This window comes from Bos taurus, chromosome 13 (assembly GCF_002263795.3).
Source record: "Bos taurus isolate L1 Dominette 01449 registration number 42190680 breed Hereford chromosome 13, ARS-UCD2.0, whole genome shotgun sequence".
Lineage (NCBI taxonomy): Eukaryota > Metazoa > Chordata > Mammalia > Artiodactyla > Bovidae > Bos > Bos taurus.
The window spans coordinates 65528715-65548753 of NC_037340.1; the positions used below are offsets into that span (position 1 = coordinate 65528715).

General features: G+C 51.2%; 1 protein-coding gene across 4 annotated transcripts in view; it reads left to right on the forward strand.

Annotated features, from left to right (window-relative positions):
- Positions 1-20039, forward strand: part of DLGAP4 (DLG associated protein 4) — a 201913-nt gene that overhangs the window by 94378 nt on the left and 87496 nt on the right. For all 4 annotated transcript variants that reach the window (XM_059893033.1, XM_010811462.3, XM_010811463.3 and 1 more), the window contains exon 3: positions 17606-18677. In XM_059893033.1, the coding sequence (XP_059749016.1) occupies positions 17679-18677 (999 nt within the window). In that variant the 5' untranslated portion in view covers positions 17606-17678. The remainder of the gene's footprint in view (positions 1-17605; positions 18678-20039) is intronic.

Genomic DNA, 20039 nt, shown 5'->3' on the forward strand with positions numbered 1-20039 from the left:
ACATTCCTCCACTCCCCCAAAAATCCTGCAGTAATCAGCTCCTATATCTTCCATCTCCTCTTCCAGTGCTCTGTTTCTGGAGGCTTCTCCAGAGAGACAGTATATGAAGGGGCGGAGTGGAGTGAAGGATGCAGAGGAGATGATGGGACATTCCCCTATGCAGAGGGCGTGCATAGATGATGCTCTGTGTGTGAGATATTGGCCTCCCTGTGAGACAGCTCTGCTGGTGAGAACTGGCCTAGCCCCTAGGAGATGTTTACAAATGTTTGTTAAGTGAATAAATGAAGGAGATACAGGACTGAGTATACTGCCACCCCAGCTTGTGGGGAGCCCCTGGTCCAGAGGGACCCTGACAGCTCATTCTGGAAGATGCAAGATGTTCCAGTAGCCTCATGTAAGAGCTCCTGGAGGGAGAGACAGCTGACCAGGCTGCAGGCGAGAGGGGTGGTGGGCAAGCAGATCAGGGAGCACCTCTGGAGGACCGACATATGAGCCAGATCTGGGGGAGGAGGGCATTCAAGACAGAGGGAACAGCACACACGACAGCCTGGAGGGAGTGTGTCCTGGGAAGAGCAGGTGGCGTGGGCTGGAGAGATGGCTGCAGAGGTGGGCAGTGGCAGGACTGCAAAGGGCCCTGAATGCCAGGGGAGCAGGGCAGCCAGGGAAGGGTCTTTGGTAAAGGGAGATGTGATTGGAGTCAGGAAGACACATAGAGTCACTAAGAGCAAGGACCCTGGACTTACTTCAAGCCCCAGCCCTACTACCAGCTGGCTCTGGGACCTTGGGCAGCTTCTCATCTGTAAAATGGAGGTGCTGATAATAGTTAAGTGCCACATGGGACAGTTGGAGGTTAAAACAAGTTAGAATATGTGCTAAAAGTGCTTGAAACAGAGTCCAACCCTTGGTGAGGCTGTTTAAGTGTTAGTTATTGTAAGTATTGCATATACATGTGAGAGAGACAGAGGCCATTTCTGAAAGACCACGTGGGAAATTCCATGAGGGGGTGTAAGTTGGGGGAAACTTTCTGGTTTTTGTTTGTTTGTTTGTTTTTTAACACATCCTGGGCAAGTGCTATTTTCATAATGATGGCGGATGGACAGGGAAGGTCCGATGGGACTGGGGAATGGTTGGACCAGAGCTGATGAGGGTCCAGTCACGCAGAGGATGTGGGGAACGGGGAAAGGGCTCGATCAGGGTGTTAGATGCCGCCACCCTAGAAAGGCCTGATGACCTTGTTATATGTGGAAGACAGGGAGAGGGTAGAGTGAGCATACCCCAGGGTTGATACAGCCATATTGGGACATCTAGATCCAAATGGACATCAGGCCAGGGGCCTCCACGGACAGGGTACCAGGAAACATCCCAGGCTGGTCCCTGAGAGAAGGGCCCAAGGTAAGAACAGCCCATGGGGCCCAAGGAGGCTTCCTTAAAGGTTTGAGGAAAACAGCTGAAGCAAACTGTTGGTGTCCACAGGGAGGCTGGGTCCCCCAGTGAAGGTCATGGAGGTCACTGTTGGGAGCTGGATCCACAGTGAGGCACTCAACCCCTGTCCTACCTGTTCAGCCCCTCATCTTGGTGAGGGATCGGGTGGCAGTGAAAGGTTCATGGCCGAAGTCATGGATGAGTCGCCTCTGCACTGGAGGGCAGAGACACCCTGTTTGTCTTGGTCTCAGAGCTGGAAGGGACGATGGAGCACCTGTGGGGGGAGTGTAGCTCACAGATGGTTCTTAACCCTGGAATACCATCCCATCCCTGAGGGAGGAGGGGACAGGGCCAGATCCCCTTCACCCAGGGCAGTCAGCTGGAGGACACTGGAATCTCAGAATATGAGTCTTAGAGACCTCAGTCTTCCTATTCCAGCCAGCCCCTATGTTGTGCAGATGGGGAAACGGAGGTCCAGAAGCCAATGGGGGCCAGCCTGAGCTCACATCAGGGGTTAGGGGCTCAGCCAGGGCCAGATGCAGGCTCTGTGCTCCAGCTTGCTAGAGGGGGGTTGGCGGTTGAGGGTGACAGTGGAAAGTCTTCAGGTGTCAGTAGTGCGTGAGCACATGCTAAGTTGCTTCAGTCGTGTCCGACTCTTTGCAACCCCATGGACTGTAGCCTGCCAGGCTTCTCTGTCCATGGGATTCCCCAGGCAAGAATACTGGAGCGGGTTGCCACGCCCTTCTCTAGGGGATCTTCCCAACCCAGGGATCAAACCTGGGACTCCTGCACTGCAGGTGATTCTTTACCATCTGAGTCATCAAGGAAACCCCATTCATTCATTTTCCAGGCTTTTATTGTGCACCTGATGTATACCAGGCTCTGGGAGGTAGATCAGACTCAGTCAGGAATGTCTTTACCCTCAAGGAGCTCACAAGATATAGGAAAGAGTAATCCAGATTTGCTGGAGGGGTGACTAAAGGACCACGTGCCCCTGAGGGTCAGAGAAGTACTCCCAGAGGAGACAGTATTCGGGCTGGGCCACTGAGATGAGCAGGAGTTTCCTGGGCAATAGGGAGAGGGGGGGCACTCCAGGCAGAGGAAACAGCAGGTGCAGAGCCGGGGACATCTGAAAGTATCATGTTGGGGGCACCCCAAAGGGATTTTTGTGTGTGCCTTCTGGGTGGAAGACAGGGATCGGTGTGCGGACAGCCTATGAATAAGGCCATGGGCCTTGATTTTTAACTTGGTTGATGTTTTTCTGGAGATCCAGTGATAAAGATTGTAGGGAGATCTTTTGCAGGGTGATCCTAAGAAAGCCTGATTGGGGTGAAGAATGGAAGAAAAGGCAGTCAGTAAAGGATTGCTATCTAGGCAGGTACTGCTGTGGACGATGGGGGACCCTGGGAGGCTGAGTAGAACACACATCTCAGAGTTACCAGCACCGGACGGTTGAGGAGTCCAGGGGGTTTATTCCACCCACACCCCATCCATCGTGGGTTGATGCTACTTCTGTGGGCATCTGCTCCCAGATATGTCTTGCTTGCCTTGCGCATGGGCTGAGCTTGCTCCTGTAGACAGAGTCACAGTCTTTGCAGGAGGCAGCCTTGGCAGGTGGAGGTGAGTGCCCAGCGGATATGGGCAGGGCTCTGACAGCGTCTGTGGCATATCTCATCCTTCTATTATCTTCTGGGGAAAAGGGACCCGCAAAGTGCCTGTGCCAGGAAACCCAGCTCTCGGGTGCCACTTGCACAGCCCGGGCTCACCTTCCCACAGGCACCCAGTGCTGAGGCTCTGTCCACTTACCCCTGGGTCAGGTCATGCCGGCTCAGAAGCCTTCAGACCACCCCTCGGAGCTGCAGTTTATTATTTTTAATACAGTTCTGGGATAGATAATATACACACCTGGATCAGAATTCTAAAGACTAAATGCAATGTGATATCCTGCATGGGATCCTGAAACAGACAAAGGACATTAATGGAAACAGTGAACTCCAGATAAAGCCTGGAATTTCATTACTAGTAATGTACCTATGTTAATTTCTTAGTTTTGACAAATGTGCTATTGTTATGTAAAATGCTAATGTTGGGAGAACTGGGTGAGGGTTATACAGGAACTCTCTGAACTCTCTTTGCAACCTGGGTAATCTAAAATTATTCCAAAACAAAAGGCTTAATTTTTTTTTTTTAATTCTCAAAAAACATAGTAGAAAAGCCCCCCTCCTACCTTTTCCTCCATCCGCTCTGTTCCTAGAGTTTTGGGTACCCATCCACAGATAAGCGAATATGTCCCCTTTTCAGGCAGTCAATCAGTACGCTTCTGCAGCACATGCCGTGGGGGCCCTGCCCCTACCGTCTCATTTCACTGTCTGGTTCATGTCAACTGCTTCCTCCTGGAAACACCTGCAACTCTCCAGCTGAGGGATTTCTTTCAGCTTGCACAGAAAGGGTGGAAGTACTGGGATTTTGTGCCCCCAGGCAGCCCTCTGCTGGGGCTTTCGGAAGTGGGGAGTAAGCACCCCTGTTCCTTTGGCCCTCTCCTAGGAGCAGAGATTCTGAGATATGAGTTCTCCCTGCTATGCAGGGTCCGTGGGGGGCCTGCACTCAGTTGCTCACCACACAGGAATGAGTCCTTGATTTTCTTTCCTTGCTTCCCACCTCTCCACTGTGCTTCCTGGAATCACCTTCTAGATAGACCTAAATCCTTGGCTAGGGGTCTCCTTCTGAGAGAACCCAAGCTAAGACAGGCCCTTGCTGTTTCCATTACTGATGCATTTTAAAGAGCTTTTAATGGCAGTACTTAGAACTGCCTTGTTCTTTTTCATAGCTACATAGCATTCCTTAGTGTGCTAGAGCATAATTTGCTTATTTAGTCTCCTAGTAGACATCTGAGTTGTCTCCAGGCTTTTGCTAGTACAGCATTTTAAGGAGAACCCTGTGGGGAATTCCCTGGTGGTCCAGCAGTGAGGGCTTTGTGCTTTCACTGCAGAGGGCTTGGGCTTGGTCCCTGGTCGGGGGACTAAGATCCCACAAACTGCATGGCGTGGCCAAAAAAAAAAAAGTAAGAACTCTGTGCACCCCCATTTTCCATGCATAAGCCTGGGCTGCTGGATAATTCCTGGAAGTGGAATTGCTGGTGGCAGTGGCCTTTGGGGCCCTGCTCTGTTTTGATGGTGGATGGTCTATGGTCTAAGTCTAGGGGCCCTGGGGTTCAGCAAGGCCCCCATGATCTGGCCCCAGGGATCTGCCTTCCCACCCCCTCCACAAGGATAACTTGGTGTTTCCAGCACTGCTTCCATCTCTCCCCTCTTGACTATGTCTAGCCTATGCGTTTCCCTTCTGTGAAATGCTCTTTTCTACACTTTCCTCTGTTGAAATCTTTCTTGTCCTCAGAGATCTGGCTGAAATGCCACCTCTTCCAGGGAGCCTTCTGGTGCCCCAGTAAGTATTAATGCCTCCTTTCACTTGACTGCACACTCTGGCTTTGATGCTTCTCGGAATTTATTTTTATGTGTTGTCTAATTGCCATGTGTATTTCTGCCTCCTGCACTTGGCCACATGCTCTGTAAGGGCTGGAACTGTCTGAGTCACAGAGCAGGCTCCATAAATGTTGAAGGAATTGAATTAAATGTGCTGGCAATTGCTGCATTCTGGCCATTTTGTTCTGTTGTTTGCCAACACGACCTTCCAGGATGGTCCCTCAGCGGGGCTCAAAATGAATCAGGCTGAGGCAGGTGAACTCTGGGGCCCACATGCCCACAGTCAGGCCTCGGGAAGCTGGAGAGCAGGGCAGTGTGTCCCTTGGATGACCTTCCCCTAACAGACCTCTTCCAGGAGGGTCATGGTGAGCAGGCGGTTGAAGGGTGTGTCCCCTGATCCCAGCTTGGGAGTCTGCGAGGTGGTGGCACAGGGGACATTGTTATCTGAAAGCTGAGAGGTAGCTCAGGGAGGGGGCTGGAGGGACAGGCTCTAGAGCCAAACTGCCTGGTTCAAATCCCAGCTCCGTCATGTCCCACCTATGTGCCCTTGGACAGTCACTTCTTTCTGTACCCGCTGTAAAGTGGGGCTAACAATAGGATGCTCGTCCAAGGGCTTACTGGAGGCTCTAACAAGACAATTCATATGAAGGGCTTGTGCATATGTAGGAAATCCCTGATAAATAAGCTTTAGAAAGGTCTTGAAAGGCTTTTTGGGGGTTCCCATACCAAGCATGTACCAGAAACTTTTGTGGGTACTCTGCAGGCATGCTCTTGCTGAAGCTCCACACATGCCCTATAAGTGAAGTATCTTAATGTATTAAATTGTGGTAGGATACACATAAAATTTACCATTTTAACTGTTTCAAAGCGTGCGATTCAGCGGCATTAAGTCCACCTACCGCGTTGTGCGGCCTTCACCACTATTCTCTTTTGTCTGTGCCGGCCTTCATTGCCGCACACCGGCTTCCTCTTGTTGCAGTGCGTGAGGACTTCTCTAGTTGGCGGTGCAAGACTTCTTGTTGCAGAGCACGGGCTCTAGAGCATGCAGGCCCAGTAGGTGCAGCGTGTGGGTTCCTTTACCCCACGACATGTGGGATCTAAATTCACTGACCAGGAATCGAACCTGTGTCCCCTGCACTGAAAGGCAAATTCTTAACCACTGGGCCACCAGGGAAGTCCCCCTTCACCACTGTCTATCTTTAAAACTCTTTTATCACCTCTAAGAAAAATCTTGTACCTATTTAACAGTCACTCCCTGCTCCTCCTAGCCTCTGGCAACCACTAATCTACTTTTTGTCTCTAGTAATTTACCCATTATAGATATTTCACATAAATGGAATCATACAATAGCTGGGCTTTTGTGTCTGGCTCCTTTAACTTAGTGTAATGTTTTCAGGGTTCATCCATGCTGGAAATTGTATCAGGACTTTGTTCTTTTTATGGAGAAATAATATTCCGTTGTAGCAAGTGAAGTATCTTATCCATGCTTCCCAGGCGAAGAAACTGAAGCTTGGAGGGGCCAGGTGACCTGCATAAGGTCACACCACTGGGAAGAGGTAGCGCCAGATTCAAACCCAAGTCAGATGAGATTCAACTCTCTTAGCACCTCCTGGTGGACAAATGCTCTCTTAGCCAAATTAGTCCCATTTGGTGCCTCACAAGGGCCCCACACAGTTGGGATAGTCATCTCCATTTTCCAAATGAGAAAACCAAAGTAGGGAAAGGAAGATGCCTTGCCTGAGGCCACATAGTGAGTCTGCCAGAACTGAGTCCCCGGCCCCACCAACACAAGGAATGTTTTGACATGGCAGCCACGGGGGCTGTTGAGGTCCCTCTAGGCCCCTCTGGAGTGGGATGGGGAGAAGATGAGTTCTGCCTTTGCCCCCTTCTTAGTCCTGTAGTCATCCCAGTGTGACCTGGGGAGCTGTCCGTGGTGCTGAGAGGCACCTGCTTTGCAGCTGTAACCAATTGTCCCCTGCCGTCCATCCCAGAGTGTTTTTTTTGGCTTTTGTTCATCAGCAAAAAAAAAAAAAAAAATCATTTCTGTTTACCAGCACCTCAGTCAGACTGCTGACTGTAGCCTGAGCAGCAGGGTGCTGGGGCACAGCAAACCCAGAGTCAGGTGATCTGAGCCCCTTGAAGTGTCCACCTGCCATATGACCTTGGGCAAGTCCCAGCCTCTGCCTGAACCCAGTCAGCAAAGTGTATCATGAGGAGGTGGGACAAGATACGACAGATTCAGAGCTGAGCATTTTAGTGGGCTTCAGAGAGGCTTCTGTGGGCATTGCAAAGGGTGAGACCCCATCTTATCCCCCTTCAGTCCCACATAACCATCATGATCAATAACTACATACAGTGATCCAGTTCCAGGCAGCACTCGCTGTGCCAGCTGCCTGTACTGGTGAAAATGGTCTCTATCTGCACTGTGTGTGTGGTAGCCACTAGCAAAAACATGGCCATTACACAGTGGGAATATAGCTAGTGGGACTGATAAGCTGAATTTTCATTTTTATTTAATTCTTTTTAAGTTTAATTAAATGTCTAGAGCTGGTCTAGACAGTTGGGCTCTGGGGATATGTGGAAGGGAGAAGGCCACTTAGAAAGTGCCCACAGGCCAGGACACACCCAGCTGTTGTTGGTTCTTGACCTCTAGAGTGCACTAGACTAGGAGTCAGAAGCCTGGGATCAAATCACAGCTATCACCAACATGCTGTGTGATCCAGGCCAAATCTCATTCCCTCCTGAGCTTCTAAGTAGCTAAACATGGGTGGTGTCCAGCCCTGTCTGCTTGTGGGTGGGTCCTGTTGATAAGGACAGTGATAGTGAATACATCTAGGACACTCACCACGCCTGGTGCTGTGCCAAGCCATCTGACTATATTATTAATAACTTCATTTATCTTTCCCAACAACCATTTTAGGATGCCAGACTCAGGGATGTTCAGTAACCAGCTCAAGGTCACACAGCACCAGGCTTCAAACTTGGGGAGGCTGCCTCCAGAGCCCACATTCTCAGCCTCCATACTGCATTGCCTGCAGGGAGAGGAGTATCCTCAATACTCCCTAGGGCATCTCAGGGAGTGGCTGAAGAAGGGCAACAAGGTTTGAAGTGCCAAGTGGTAGGCCTTTGGTGAAGCCTGGAGGAGGAGGGGAAGGGAAAGTCATGATAATCACCCTTTCATCTCCCCAACTTGGGATTTTCCTAGGTGAGGGTGGGCTGACCCTGATTCCCCTAGGATTGAGGGGGTCTTGGCTTGGGAAGTTGGGGCAGAAACTCAGATCTCATTTAATCCATCTCAGCCACAGACACCTCTTCTTTTGCCTGTGTCCCCATGTTTCTTCTTGCATGGGGTAAGCATATGATTCACCTTTAAATCATGACACTTATGAGAATAAAACAGGGAGACTAGCCATCAGGAATTCAGGATAACAGCTAGAATCTGAGTAAACCACAATGTATGTCACCCTCTTCATGCCTGAACATGTATGAGACCCAGCTGTGTGCAGGGTCCTGCTTCGGGCATAGAGAAACTCTCAGGACTGCCTACGATTCCTTAGGGTGGCGGCTCCCATCACTGGGAAACCCAGAGGAAGCCTTCCTCCTCCACCTGTAAGGTCAGAGAGGACTTCCTGGTGGAGGAGGTATCTCTTCTGAGCTTCGAGGATATTAAGTAGGGAAGGAGGTTAGGAACAGAGCATTTTTCAGAAAGGTTCTAGGGACTAGAAATAGACCAGCCTATGTGGGATACAGGCATGGAGAAGAAGCAGGAAAGGGGAGTGAGTTAAGCCAATAATCAACTTCCTTCTTGCCCCTTGGGCAGCTCCAGCTCTTTCCAGCTACCCTCCCTCTGAGGCTCTGTCTGTCCAACTACCTCATTTAACAACTGCGTGTTGTACACCTACTGTGTGATGACTCTGTCCTTCGTGCAGGGGATACAGCTGAAAATGAAATAACATGGTTCCCGCCTCCTCCCCTCTCAGAGCCCACAGAGACTGGGGAGACAGATATTAATCAAGTACACAGGGAATCAAGCAGGATAGCTGGAAACCCTGATGAGTGCTTTGCAGGAAATCAAGAAGAAGGTCAAGGGAGAGGAGGGTGGGACGGAGGAACTGTCTTGGACATAGGGGTCAGGGAAGGCCTCTGCAGAGGTGACACTTGAGCAGAGATTCAATTCAACAGAAATAGCTGGTATGTGAAGAGTTGGAAGGGAAAATTTCCAGTCAGAGGGAACAGCATGTGTAAAGGCCCTGTGGCAGGAAAGAGCTGGGAGTGCTGGGGAAATGCTGAATGAGGGGGCCAATGTGGCTGAGTCAGGATGAGGGGGATGGGTTGTTTTGGGGGGTTGTTGGTCTTTGGGGAGGGCTATGTCTGGTCTTAGTTGCAACATGCAGGATCTTTCATTGCTACACATGGATGCTCTAGTTGTGGTGCACGGGCTTAGTTGCCCCGTGGCATGTAGAATCTTCCCAGACCAGGGTCAAACCCATGTGCCCTGCATTGGAAGGTGAATTCTTAACCACTGGACCATCAGGGAAGTCGGGGGATGGGGTTTTGCCCGAGAATGAGGGGAAACCTTGAAGGGAACTGGATGAAGTGATTCTATTCTATTTGGGATTTTGAAAGGATGACTCTTGTGATTCTTCCCCTGTAGTGCCTTTGTTCTGAGGCTCTAGGTTATTTCCTTCTACCTTTTCTGTGTCTGCCACACAAAGTTGGGTGCCAAGTGGGGAGTGTGCTGGTGACCTCTGAAGCCCCTGCTGAGAACAGGCAATTTAAATGGGGTGTGGTCTCAGAGAGGCCTGGTTAGCAGTCCTGTCCCCCACAGCTCCTCAACTCCAGATCTGTGCCCCTCACCTCAGAGGAGCTCAGCACCCACATCCCAGGCCCTGGGTCCAGAGTTCACCACCAGGATGGGAGGCATAGGAATTCGGCTTTGAGCAGAGGAGGGGACCTACGATGGGGACAGGATCAGCCACATGTCCTGAACAGCCCATCCAGGGGAACCTGCTGGAGCCATTGCCGGCCATCTTGTTGACCAAACAACCAGTTGATTGAATGTCATGCTTTCTAAACAGTTGCTATGGACACAGACTTAGGCTGGAGGTAATCCTGACCTTGAAACCATCGGGATAACAGATCCTTCATAGATGGGGAGGATCCTGGAACCTCAGCCTGGAATGTGGGCTCAGGAGTTGAACTGATATGCACCAGACTCCGACACCTACCAGCTGTGGGGTCTAGAGCATGTGACTTTAGCCATCTGAGTTCTTTGCAAGCATGGATGTATTAATATTAGTCACCTATTTCTGTGTAAAAAGTGTATATATGTAATATGATATAATATAAATATATATTACTTATTATATATATTTATATATTTTATATATATATATATATATATATATATATATATATATTTCAAAACCTGGCAGTGGCTTTAAAAGCAACTAACATGTAGAGACTTCCCTGGTGGTCCAGTGGCTAAGACTCTGTGCTCCCAATGCAGGGGAGGCAAGTTTGATCCCTGGTCAGGGAACTAGATCCCACATGCCATGACTAAGTGTTCCCATGCCACAACTGAAAATCCCGAATGCTGCAGCTTAGACCTGCTGCAGCCAAATACATAAATATTAAAACAAACCAAAAAATGTATTATATCTCATACAGTATCTGAGGGTCAGAAACAGCCTCAGTGGCCCACAGTCTCTCAGGAGGTTGCAGTCTAGGTGTTCCCGGGGCTGCAGCCGTCTGAAGTCCTAACTGGGCTGGAGGATCTGCAGCCACTGACATGGCTGGTAAATGAGAGCTGGCTGTCAGCAGGCTGCCTTAGTTCCTCCCACCCCGACCTTTCCTTAGGGCTGCTTGAGTGTCCCCACAACATGGCAGCTGACCGCCCCCAGGGCTGGTGGTCCAGGAGAGCGAGGAAGAAGCTGCAGTGTCTATTCTGACCTGCCTCAGAGGTTATGCTCGGTCATTTCCACAATATCTTATCAGTTGCACAGTCAACCCTGTTCAGGTTGGGGTGGGTTGTACACAAGAACGTGAATAGCAGGAGGTGGGACCACTGGAGTGTATGTTGGAGGCTCAATACCACAGTGGGCTCATTATGCCCACCAGGAAGAGCTGCGCTGAGAATTAAATGAGCTCACAAATGGGCTATCCTGCTATCCAGAAAGCATTCGAGAAAGGATCGCTTTGATGAGCTGGAGCTAAAAGCTCACCACCTTGTAGCTGCCTCACTTTCTTCATCACTTCTGAGCATCCCCAAGACCTTTTGCCACTCTTCTCAGTTAGCAGAAGCCTTGATGAGTCTCCACAGAGTCCAGGCGCTGTGCTGGGTGCCAGTGACACAAGCGTCACAAAGACAGACCCTGTCCCTGCTACCTCAGGCTCCATGGGACACAAATCTGGGTGATACAGAACGAAGGGCTGGCAGGTAAGGCGCTGCTTTGGGTGGTAATCAGGGCCGGCCTCTCTGTGGAGGCAGCCTGTGCGCTGAAATCTGGATAAAGTGAAGGAGGAGACACATGGTCAGAGGGGGACAGAGCATTTCAGGCACCAGTAAGGGCAAAAGCCCCAAGATGGGGCGTTAATGATTTGTGTCCAAGGAACAGCATGGAGGTCCAAGGGAGGGTGCAGGAAGTGAGGCCAGGAAAGCAAGAAGAAGTAAGAAGAATGAAAAGCGGACTTCCCTGGTGGTCTAGGGGTTAAGAATCCATCTTCCAATGCAGGGGATGCGGGTTTGATCCTGGTCAGGGAACTAAGATTCCACATGCCCCGGGGCAAGTAGGCTCATGCGCCACAACTAGAGAAGCCTGTATGCTGCAATGAACAGCCCACATGCCTCAACTAAGACCTAATACAGCCAAATAAATAAATATTTTTTTGAAAAAAGAAGAGTAAAAAGATAATCTTTGAGTTTAAGGTCAATGGGAGTTTAAATTGTCTGGGTGAGATCCGATAGGGGCCTGGCCATAGGCAGGGCAGTAGGGGCGGGGAGAAGTGGTGGGATTTTGAAGGATTTGCTGTTGAATGGGATTGGGGGTTGGGAGGAGGCAGTAAGAAAAAGATGAGTCAAGGATGATTCCAAGGTTTCTGACTGGAGCAAGCAGGAGGATGGAGTTGTCATGAGCTGAATTGGAGCGGACTGTCAGAGGAATGGGTCAGGGTAGGTGGGACATCAGACATTCGATTTTGGACCTCCAGGGCAAGATGTCAAGGAGACAGTTAGAGATGTGAGTCTGGTGTCTGAGAGAGATTGGGTGAAAGATGTAAATCTAGGAGTTGTCGGATATAGATGGTGTTTAAAGCCACAAGTCTGGATGAGATCAGCAGGAGAGGGAGTGTAGGGAGAAGCGGGGAGCAGTTCCTCTAGAATTTAGAGGTCAGAGGAGGGGAAGACAGCCAGAGATAGAGCAGAAGATGTGGGAGGAGAACGGGATGGGTACCCAGAGATGAAGTCACACTGTAACACAGCCTGCTTCTCTCTGCCTCCAGCCCTACTCCGGGCCACATCGAGGCACTGGAGGCCCCATAGAGCCCATCCTTCCCCTTCCACACATCAGCCCTTCAGAGGCAGAATGCAGTGGCTGTATCCTTCATGGACTTCCATGAACATCCCTGGAATATCCAGCCATCATCCACACCATTTCCAGCCTTCCATCACTCAACTCACTCTCCTGTGTCCCGCTCTGTCTGTCTGTCTGTCTCTCTCTTAATAACAGGACTCAGCACTGAACAGAACTATCTTCTCCCTTCATTTAGACTCTTTCTCTGTTAATGTGACCATAGACAAAACCAGTGTTTCAGATAGCACCAAATTCAAAGATGTAGGAAGGAAACAGTAAGGAATCTGGGCTGCTTAGAGGGAGGGACTGTGAAAAGGGAGATGGGAAATGTTGGAAAAGAGGTTTAGGGTTAGATCATGAAGGGCCTTTTTAATTTTTTCCCCTTTGGCCACATCATGTGGCATGTGGATCTTAGTCCCCCAACCAGGGATTAAACCCATGCCCCCTGCAATGGAAGTACCGCGTCTTAACCACTGGACTGCCAGGGAAGTCCAGGAAGGGTCTTTCTTGATTGCTACACCAAGGAGTTTGGACTGAGGAGGGAAGAGAACCCAGAGAAAGTTCTAGATTAGGGAGATGGCTCAATCAGGTGAGTTTTGCTTCAGGAAGGGCCATGCTGGGCTCTGTCCTTGGCCTTGTCCCTCATTAGCTCTCCCATGGTCACTGGCCAACTTTGGCTCCAGGGTGAGCTGGGATAGAGCAGGGAGGCGCCACTCTGTGCAGATGGGGTTAGCGGCTGCAAATACAGAGGCGCCACAGAGCAGGGAGGGCTCTTGGGGAGGCAGCAGCTCTGCTGGTTCCTCCATGTTTCCAGGAGGGCAATGAGGCTTATATTAATGAGAGGTAATTATGGGCACCCGGATGGGCCTAAGTATAGCTCGGAGACAAAGGCAGCCAGCTGCTTCCCCTGCAAGGCCGAGGCCTGCCTATTTTAAGACTTCCCCAAGGTGAGGCTCCTGACACCCCTGGGTGCTGGGTGACTGAGAGGTTGGCACCCAGTGTTCCAAGAATCCTGGCCAAGAGAGCTCAGGTGGATCCATGTGGCCAGACCACCCTCAGCAAACCATCCGTCTAATGCCTAGAGGTGGAAACTGAGAGGGACCCATCCAAGGTCGCAGAAAGTACAGAGCAGGGCCAGGATTGGAATCTGGGTGCAGTTGCCTGCATTTTCCACTAAGCTATGTGGCCTCCTACACTGGATGCCTTGGCCTACCCCTAAGAAGCACAGTGAGGTGAGGACCAGAGCACTACTGATATTTATCAAGGGCCTAGAGGCTTTCTATCTGACGTCATAATTAATCCTCATCATAATCTTGAAAAGTGAAGATCCTCATACCATGTTATAGAAGAGGAGACTGAGATTTAGGAGGAATGATTAGATCACCAAATGATCCTCAGTAAGAAGCGAAAGAAGTAGAACCCAGTTACACTCTGGCTTTGAATTCAGATTCCCCAGGAAGTACTCTGAAGCTTTCCTGGGAAGTCTCTTGGAAACATCTGTGACAGCTGAGGGGCACAGGATGGGCCAGTATGAAGAGTTAGGTGGAGATGCAGTTACAACAAAAGCCTCGGCTAATCCCAGGGGAAGCTCTGGAGCTGGGATGGCCCATTTGTTCTGAACGGGGCAGGAAGGCCAGACCTGGGTTCTGTACACCCATCAGTGACTAGACACAGGCTGCCCCTGGGAGGAAGCATGACCTTCACTGAGGCATTGCCCTTTGGCGGAGAGCAAGTCCTAACAGGTACCTGGCCATGAACTGTCAACAGCCAGTGTCCTTGGCCACTGGAGATGGGTGTGCCTCAGTTCTGAAGTGGGACTGAGGCTGGAGAAGCTGGTAGAAACTAGAGCATGCTGGGCCTTCTAGCCCTCCACTCTTCACTGAGGAATCTCCTTACCCTCTACTCCTTAGCTGGCGATCTAGCCCCAACACAGTCCTCTTCCTTTGCAGACCCTCTAGTGCAGGAGGACCAATGGAGTTGTGAGTAAAGAGCCTTGGGTTCCAGGCTGGAGTGACCTTGACATGAGGCCTTATGCTGTCCCTTTCCCAGGCTGACACTCTTTGTCTCACAGTTGCTTTAGCTCCAGCATGCCATGTGGCTGGAGCCTAGGGTTAGCGGTCTGCATAGACTAGCTCTCCTCAATGGCCTTGAACACCCAGCCAAGAGCCATGGGGATGGGACTTCCCTGGTGGTCCAGTGGTTAAGAATCCACCTTGCAATACAGGGGATATGGTTTTGATCCCTGGTTGGGGAACTAAGATTCCACATGCCGTGGGGCTACTGAGCCCCAACTAGAAGGTCCGTGTGCCACAGTGTAAGATCCCCTGTGATACAGTGAAGATCCTGTGCATTGCAACTGAAACCTGATGCAGCCAAGTCAATAAATAAATGAATTTAACAACAACAACAAAAATCTTTAAAAAAATGAAAGAGCTTCGGGGAACCACTGAAGTGGAAGGACACTACTGCTTTGGCATTTTAGAAGTATCATTCCAGTTGCAGTTTGCAGCCTGGATTGCAGGGGTCTTAGAGTGAACATAGAGAGACCAGGGAGGAGGCTGGTATGATTTTCCAGGTGAGCGGTGGAAGTGACATAGACAGAGGATACAGAGAGGGGATGGCATCCAAAAATATAACTGAGGTGGAGTCCCTGGGACTGTCACAGTTGGGGTTCCTCAGAAGCATGACCAAGATAAGGATTCAGGTGCAAGTACTTTATTGGGGAATAGGCGGCACAGTGTGGGAGCGGGGAGGTAAGGCAGGGAAGGGAGGTGGCCAATGAAGGGAGTGTTATCAAGCAAGTGACCACCCAACTGGAGCTCACTGAGGACTGTAGAGCCCACTCCTCTGTAGTTCCAGCCAAGGGGAAAGAGCCAGGGTATTTATACACCAACCACACAGTCGTAGCTGAGAGCTGCAGCCAGAAGATGCGGTGGGGAGGGGGTTGTTAATTCTCCCGCAGTTCCTGCCAGCCACATGTGAGCAGAGCGCACTCCAGCTGCTAGAGAAAGCCCCCGCTCCCTCCAGCAGGGATGCAGGTGCTGACAGTTGGAAGTCAGTCTGTTGGGCATCACAGCGAGATACAGGTGGGGTACCCATAGCCACTGCCGTAGTGACCAATTGGACATGAGTTCAGTAACAGGCTCTTATTGAAAGACACAGAAACGCAACTCAGACTTAAGCAAAAAGGCTCTTAACGCTCATATCTAAGATGTCAGGCAAGATCTTGACAAAGAACTGCAGGTTGACACTCAGATAGCAGCCTGAGGATGCCTCTTTCCCAAGAGTTCAGCCATAATCCCAGGGCTGACTCTCACTGGCTAATAAGGATCCTGTTTCTATCTCAGAGCCAATCAGTACTCGGGGATGCAGGACTCCGATTGGCCAGGCCTGGATCACGTGTCTACCCCTGCAGCTCTGGAATAAGGCTGATTCCACCTAGACCACAGGAAGGAAGTCTGAATCATTTTTTAGGCACAGTGGGAACTGTCATTAGGGGAAAGATAAGAAAAGTCGGGAGAGAAGTGCTCAGGGCTGAGAGGACGAGTGTAGTGTGCACTTCTGGGGCAGGACTGCAGCTGTCTTCTGCTCCTGGTGACCAGCCCACTCCACCTCTGGTATTTAGAGGGAGTCAGACCCCTGCTGAGCCAGCGAGCAAGCGGACTATGTTTGCAAACTCTTCTGCATTTTCAGTATCATTGGCTTTACTTGAGTGGGCACCAAGGACAGATTCCTACACACACAGTTCTCCAGCTGGAGAGCCGAGGAGGCTGGCCCCTGAGCCCAAGGACACTGCAGCCCTGAGGAGCTGTAAGGAAGCTTGGCCAGGAGCAAGAGGGATCCGGGGGTGGTTTTGTGCCCAGAGGGAGCTGCTGCTGGCTGGAGTGGAGGAGGATACTTGATTTTCTGGGACACTGATGGGGTGGCTGAAGTCTGAGTTACTTACTTCACTTTGGCTAGAATTGCTTCTCCCAGCCTCAGTTTCCCCATCTGTAAAATGGAGACAATGGTCCTCCACCTCATGTGGCTGCTGTAATGAAGATAAAGACGCACATCAGCAGAATTCCTCTCCAGGCTGGGGATAAAGGCTCTGACAAGTCACGTGGTAGAAGCAGAGATGCTTCCGGGAGTGCTGTTCAGTCACAGGGACCGTCATTAAAATGCTCTGGACTTCAGAAGTGGGGTCCCTCAGGCTTCTAGAGGCAAGGAGAGGTTCTGGCAAAGAATGGGGAGAATTCCACCTGGTGGACTCTGAGCAAGTCTCAGGCTGAGGAAGGCTTGAGGCACCGTTGGTCATGAAAATAGCCAGGTCCAAGGATGGCAGGCCTGCTTCCAGGGCCAGCACGGATCTTCCCATGGTGGTCTACACTGCCAGTGGGACCAGCCCTAGGGATGAGGGGTGGCTGTTTGAGGGGCATGTGGAGTGAGCTTGCATGTATGGGGCTCCTTGTGGTGAGGAACAGTTATGCCGCCATGGAATCTGGAGGAGACCCTGGTGGCTCAGTGCTAAAGAATGCCTGCAATGCAGGAGACCTGGGTTCAGTCCCTGGGTAGGGAAGATCCCATGGAGAAGGGAATGGCTACCCACTCCAGTATTCTTGCCTGGAGAATTCCATGAACAGAGGAGCCTGATGGGCTACAGTCCATGGGGTCACAAAGAGTTGGACACGAATGAGTGACTAACACACACAAGAAGTCTGAGTTTGAACCTGGGTTTCCAGTTTATTGTGAAAATATATTCATCAAGGTAGGAAAGTAGAACATATTTTAACAGTTTGCTAGCCTGAGCTGTCACTTTTATTTACATACATGGTGAGTGGGTCTCCATTCTACTCTTTTATTTTTAATGCTATCATTTGTATTTGGAATTTAAAAAATGATATGAATGAACTTTAAAAAATTCCTTGTGTTTCCATATAAATTTTAGAATAAGCTTGTCAATGAAGAATATATATAAATTTTTTTTTTGGCTGTGTTGGGTTTTCATTGTCCATTTTACTCTTGATCTCAACGCACAATGCTAAGGGCAGGCCAGGAGTCTTCAGAAATCTTCCCAACCTTGAGATCTGTGGGGCGTCTGGGCTAGCCTTCTCCTCCAAATCCAGCTGATGCCTATCTGTCTTCTCTCCCCAGATCAGCTGCTGCCCGGGAGAGGCAACCCGGGCGCCCCGCTAGGGCGACGGCCCCTGCCCTGAGGGCCGGGATCATGAAAGGCCTCGGTGACAGCCGCCCCCGCCACCTCTCTGACAGCCTGGACCCACCACACGAGCCCCTGTTTGCCGGCCCTGACCGCAACCCCTACCTGCTATCGCCCACAGAGGCCTTTGCCCGCGAGGCCCGCTTCCCCGGGCAGAATGCCCTGCCAGGGGACGGGCTCTTCCCACTCAACAACCAGCTGCCACCGCCGAGCAGCACCTTCCCCCGAATCCACTACAACTCCCACTTTGAGGTGCCAGAGGAGAGTCCCTTCCCCAGCCACGCCCAGGCCACCAAGATCAACCGGCTGCCTGCCAACCTGCTGGACCAGTTTGAGAAGCAGCTGCCCATCCATCGTGATGGCTTTAGCACGCTCCAGTTCCCCCGCGGGGAGGCCAAGGCCCGGGGCGAGAGTCCTGGCCGCATCCGCCACCTGGTCCATTCTGTCCAGCGGCTCTTCTTCACCAAGGCGCCCTCCCTGGAGGGCACGGCAGGCAAGGTCGGTGGCAATGGCGGCAAGAAAGGCGTCCTGGAGGACGGCAAGGGCCGGAGGGCCAAGAGCAAGGAGCGGGCCAAGGCCGGGGAGCCCAAGCGGCGCAGCCGCTCCAACATCTCCGGCTGGTGGAGCTCGGATGACAACTTGGATGGTGAAGGTGGCGCCTTCCGCAGCAGCGGCCCAGCTTCGGGACTGATGACACTGGGCCGCCAGGCGGAGCGCAGCCAGCCCCGCTATTTCATGCACGCCTACAACACCATCAGCGGGCACATGCTCAAAGCCGCCAAGAACACCACCACTGAGCTGACTGCCCCGCCACCCCCGCCCGCACCCCCGGCCACCTGCCCCAGCCTTGGGGTGGGCACCGACACCAACTATGTCAAGCGGGGCTCCTGGTCCACTCTGACCCTCAGCCACGCCCACGAGGTCTGCCAGAAGACCTCGGCCACCTTGGATAAGAGCCTGCTAAAGTCCAAATCCTGCCACCAGGGTCTCGCCTACCATTACCTGCAGGTGGGTCCCTGCCAAGGTCAGGGGTGGGGTGAAGGGTTGTGGGGAAGGCACCAATTTGAGACCCAGCTGTACCACAGGTTGACTTGGAAAGTTGTTTCACTCAGGCCTCTGTTTACTCCCCTAGGAAGTGGGTGGCTGGTGGTATCTTGCTAATAAGAAGATTCTTTCCATTGGTCATGTGCTCAAGAGCCATTGATTAAGACCCTTCTGAGACCAGCCCTGAGTAGGGACTAAAACATATCCCTGCCCCCCCTTAAAAAAAAAAAAAAGATTTATTTATTTTTATTTTTGGCTGTGCTGGGTTCCCACTCTAGTTGCCGCGAGCAGGGGCTACTCTTCATTGTGGTGCATGGGCTTCTCATTGCGATGGTTTCCCTTGTTGCAGATCATGGGCTCTAGGCGCACGGGCTTCAGTAGTTGTGGCATCCAGGCTTTAGTTGCTCCATGGCATGTGGGATCTTCTGCACCAGGGATGAAACCTTCGTCCCCTGCGTTGGCAGGTGGACTCCTAACCAGGAGACCACCAGGGAAGCCCATATATCCCTGCTCTTGAGAAGAAAAATCTGAAAGCTGAGTCATCTATCCCCTCCTAGAACCAATTGCATGGCATTCTGGTGCCAACCTCCTACCTGGTACTGCCACCAGACTGGGTGCTCCTTGAGGACAGGGACCATATCTGGTGCCATCCTGTGTCCCCAAGCCCCAAGACAGAGTCTGTCATAGAGGAAGTGGTCAAGAAACATGAGAGGAGAGAGGGGTAGATGAGCAGATGAGCACTTAAGTGAAGAGATCAAAAAATAAATAAGACCTATTCCTGATTACGGAGAAGGCAATGGCACCCCACTCCAGTACTTTTGCCTAGAAAATCCCATGGACGGAGGAGCCTGGTAGGCTGCAGTCCATGGGGTCGCTAGAGTCGGACACGACTAAGCGACTTCACTTTCACTTTTCACTTTCATGCATTGGAGAAGGGAATGGCAACCTACTCCAGTGTTCTTGCCTGGAGAATCCCAGGGACGGGGAAGCCTGGTGGGCTGCCGTCTATGGGGTCGCACAGAGTCAGACACGACTGAAGTGACTTAGCAGTAGCAGCAGTATTCCCGATTATTAGGATGCTAGGAGGAAAAAAGGGGCTTCCCAGGTGGCTCAGTGGTAAAGAATTCACCTGCCAGTGCAGGAAATGCAGGAGATGTGGGTTCGATCTCTGGGTCAGGAGGATCCCTTGAAGGAGGAAATAGCAACCCATGGACAGAGGAGCCTGATGGGCTACAGTCCATAGGGTCACAAGAGTCAGACATGACTGAGCAACTGAGCATGCACACTGGAGAAAAAGACACATGAACAGACAGTCCTGTCAGTGAG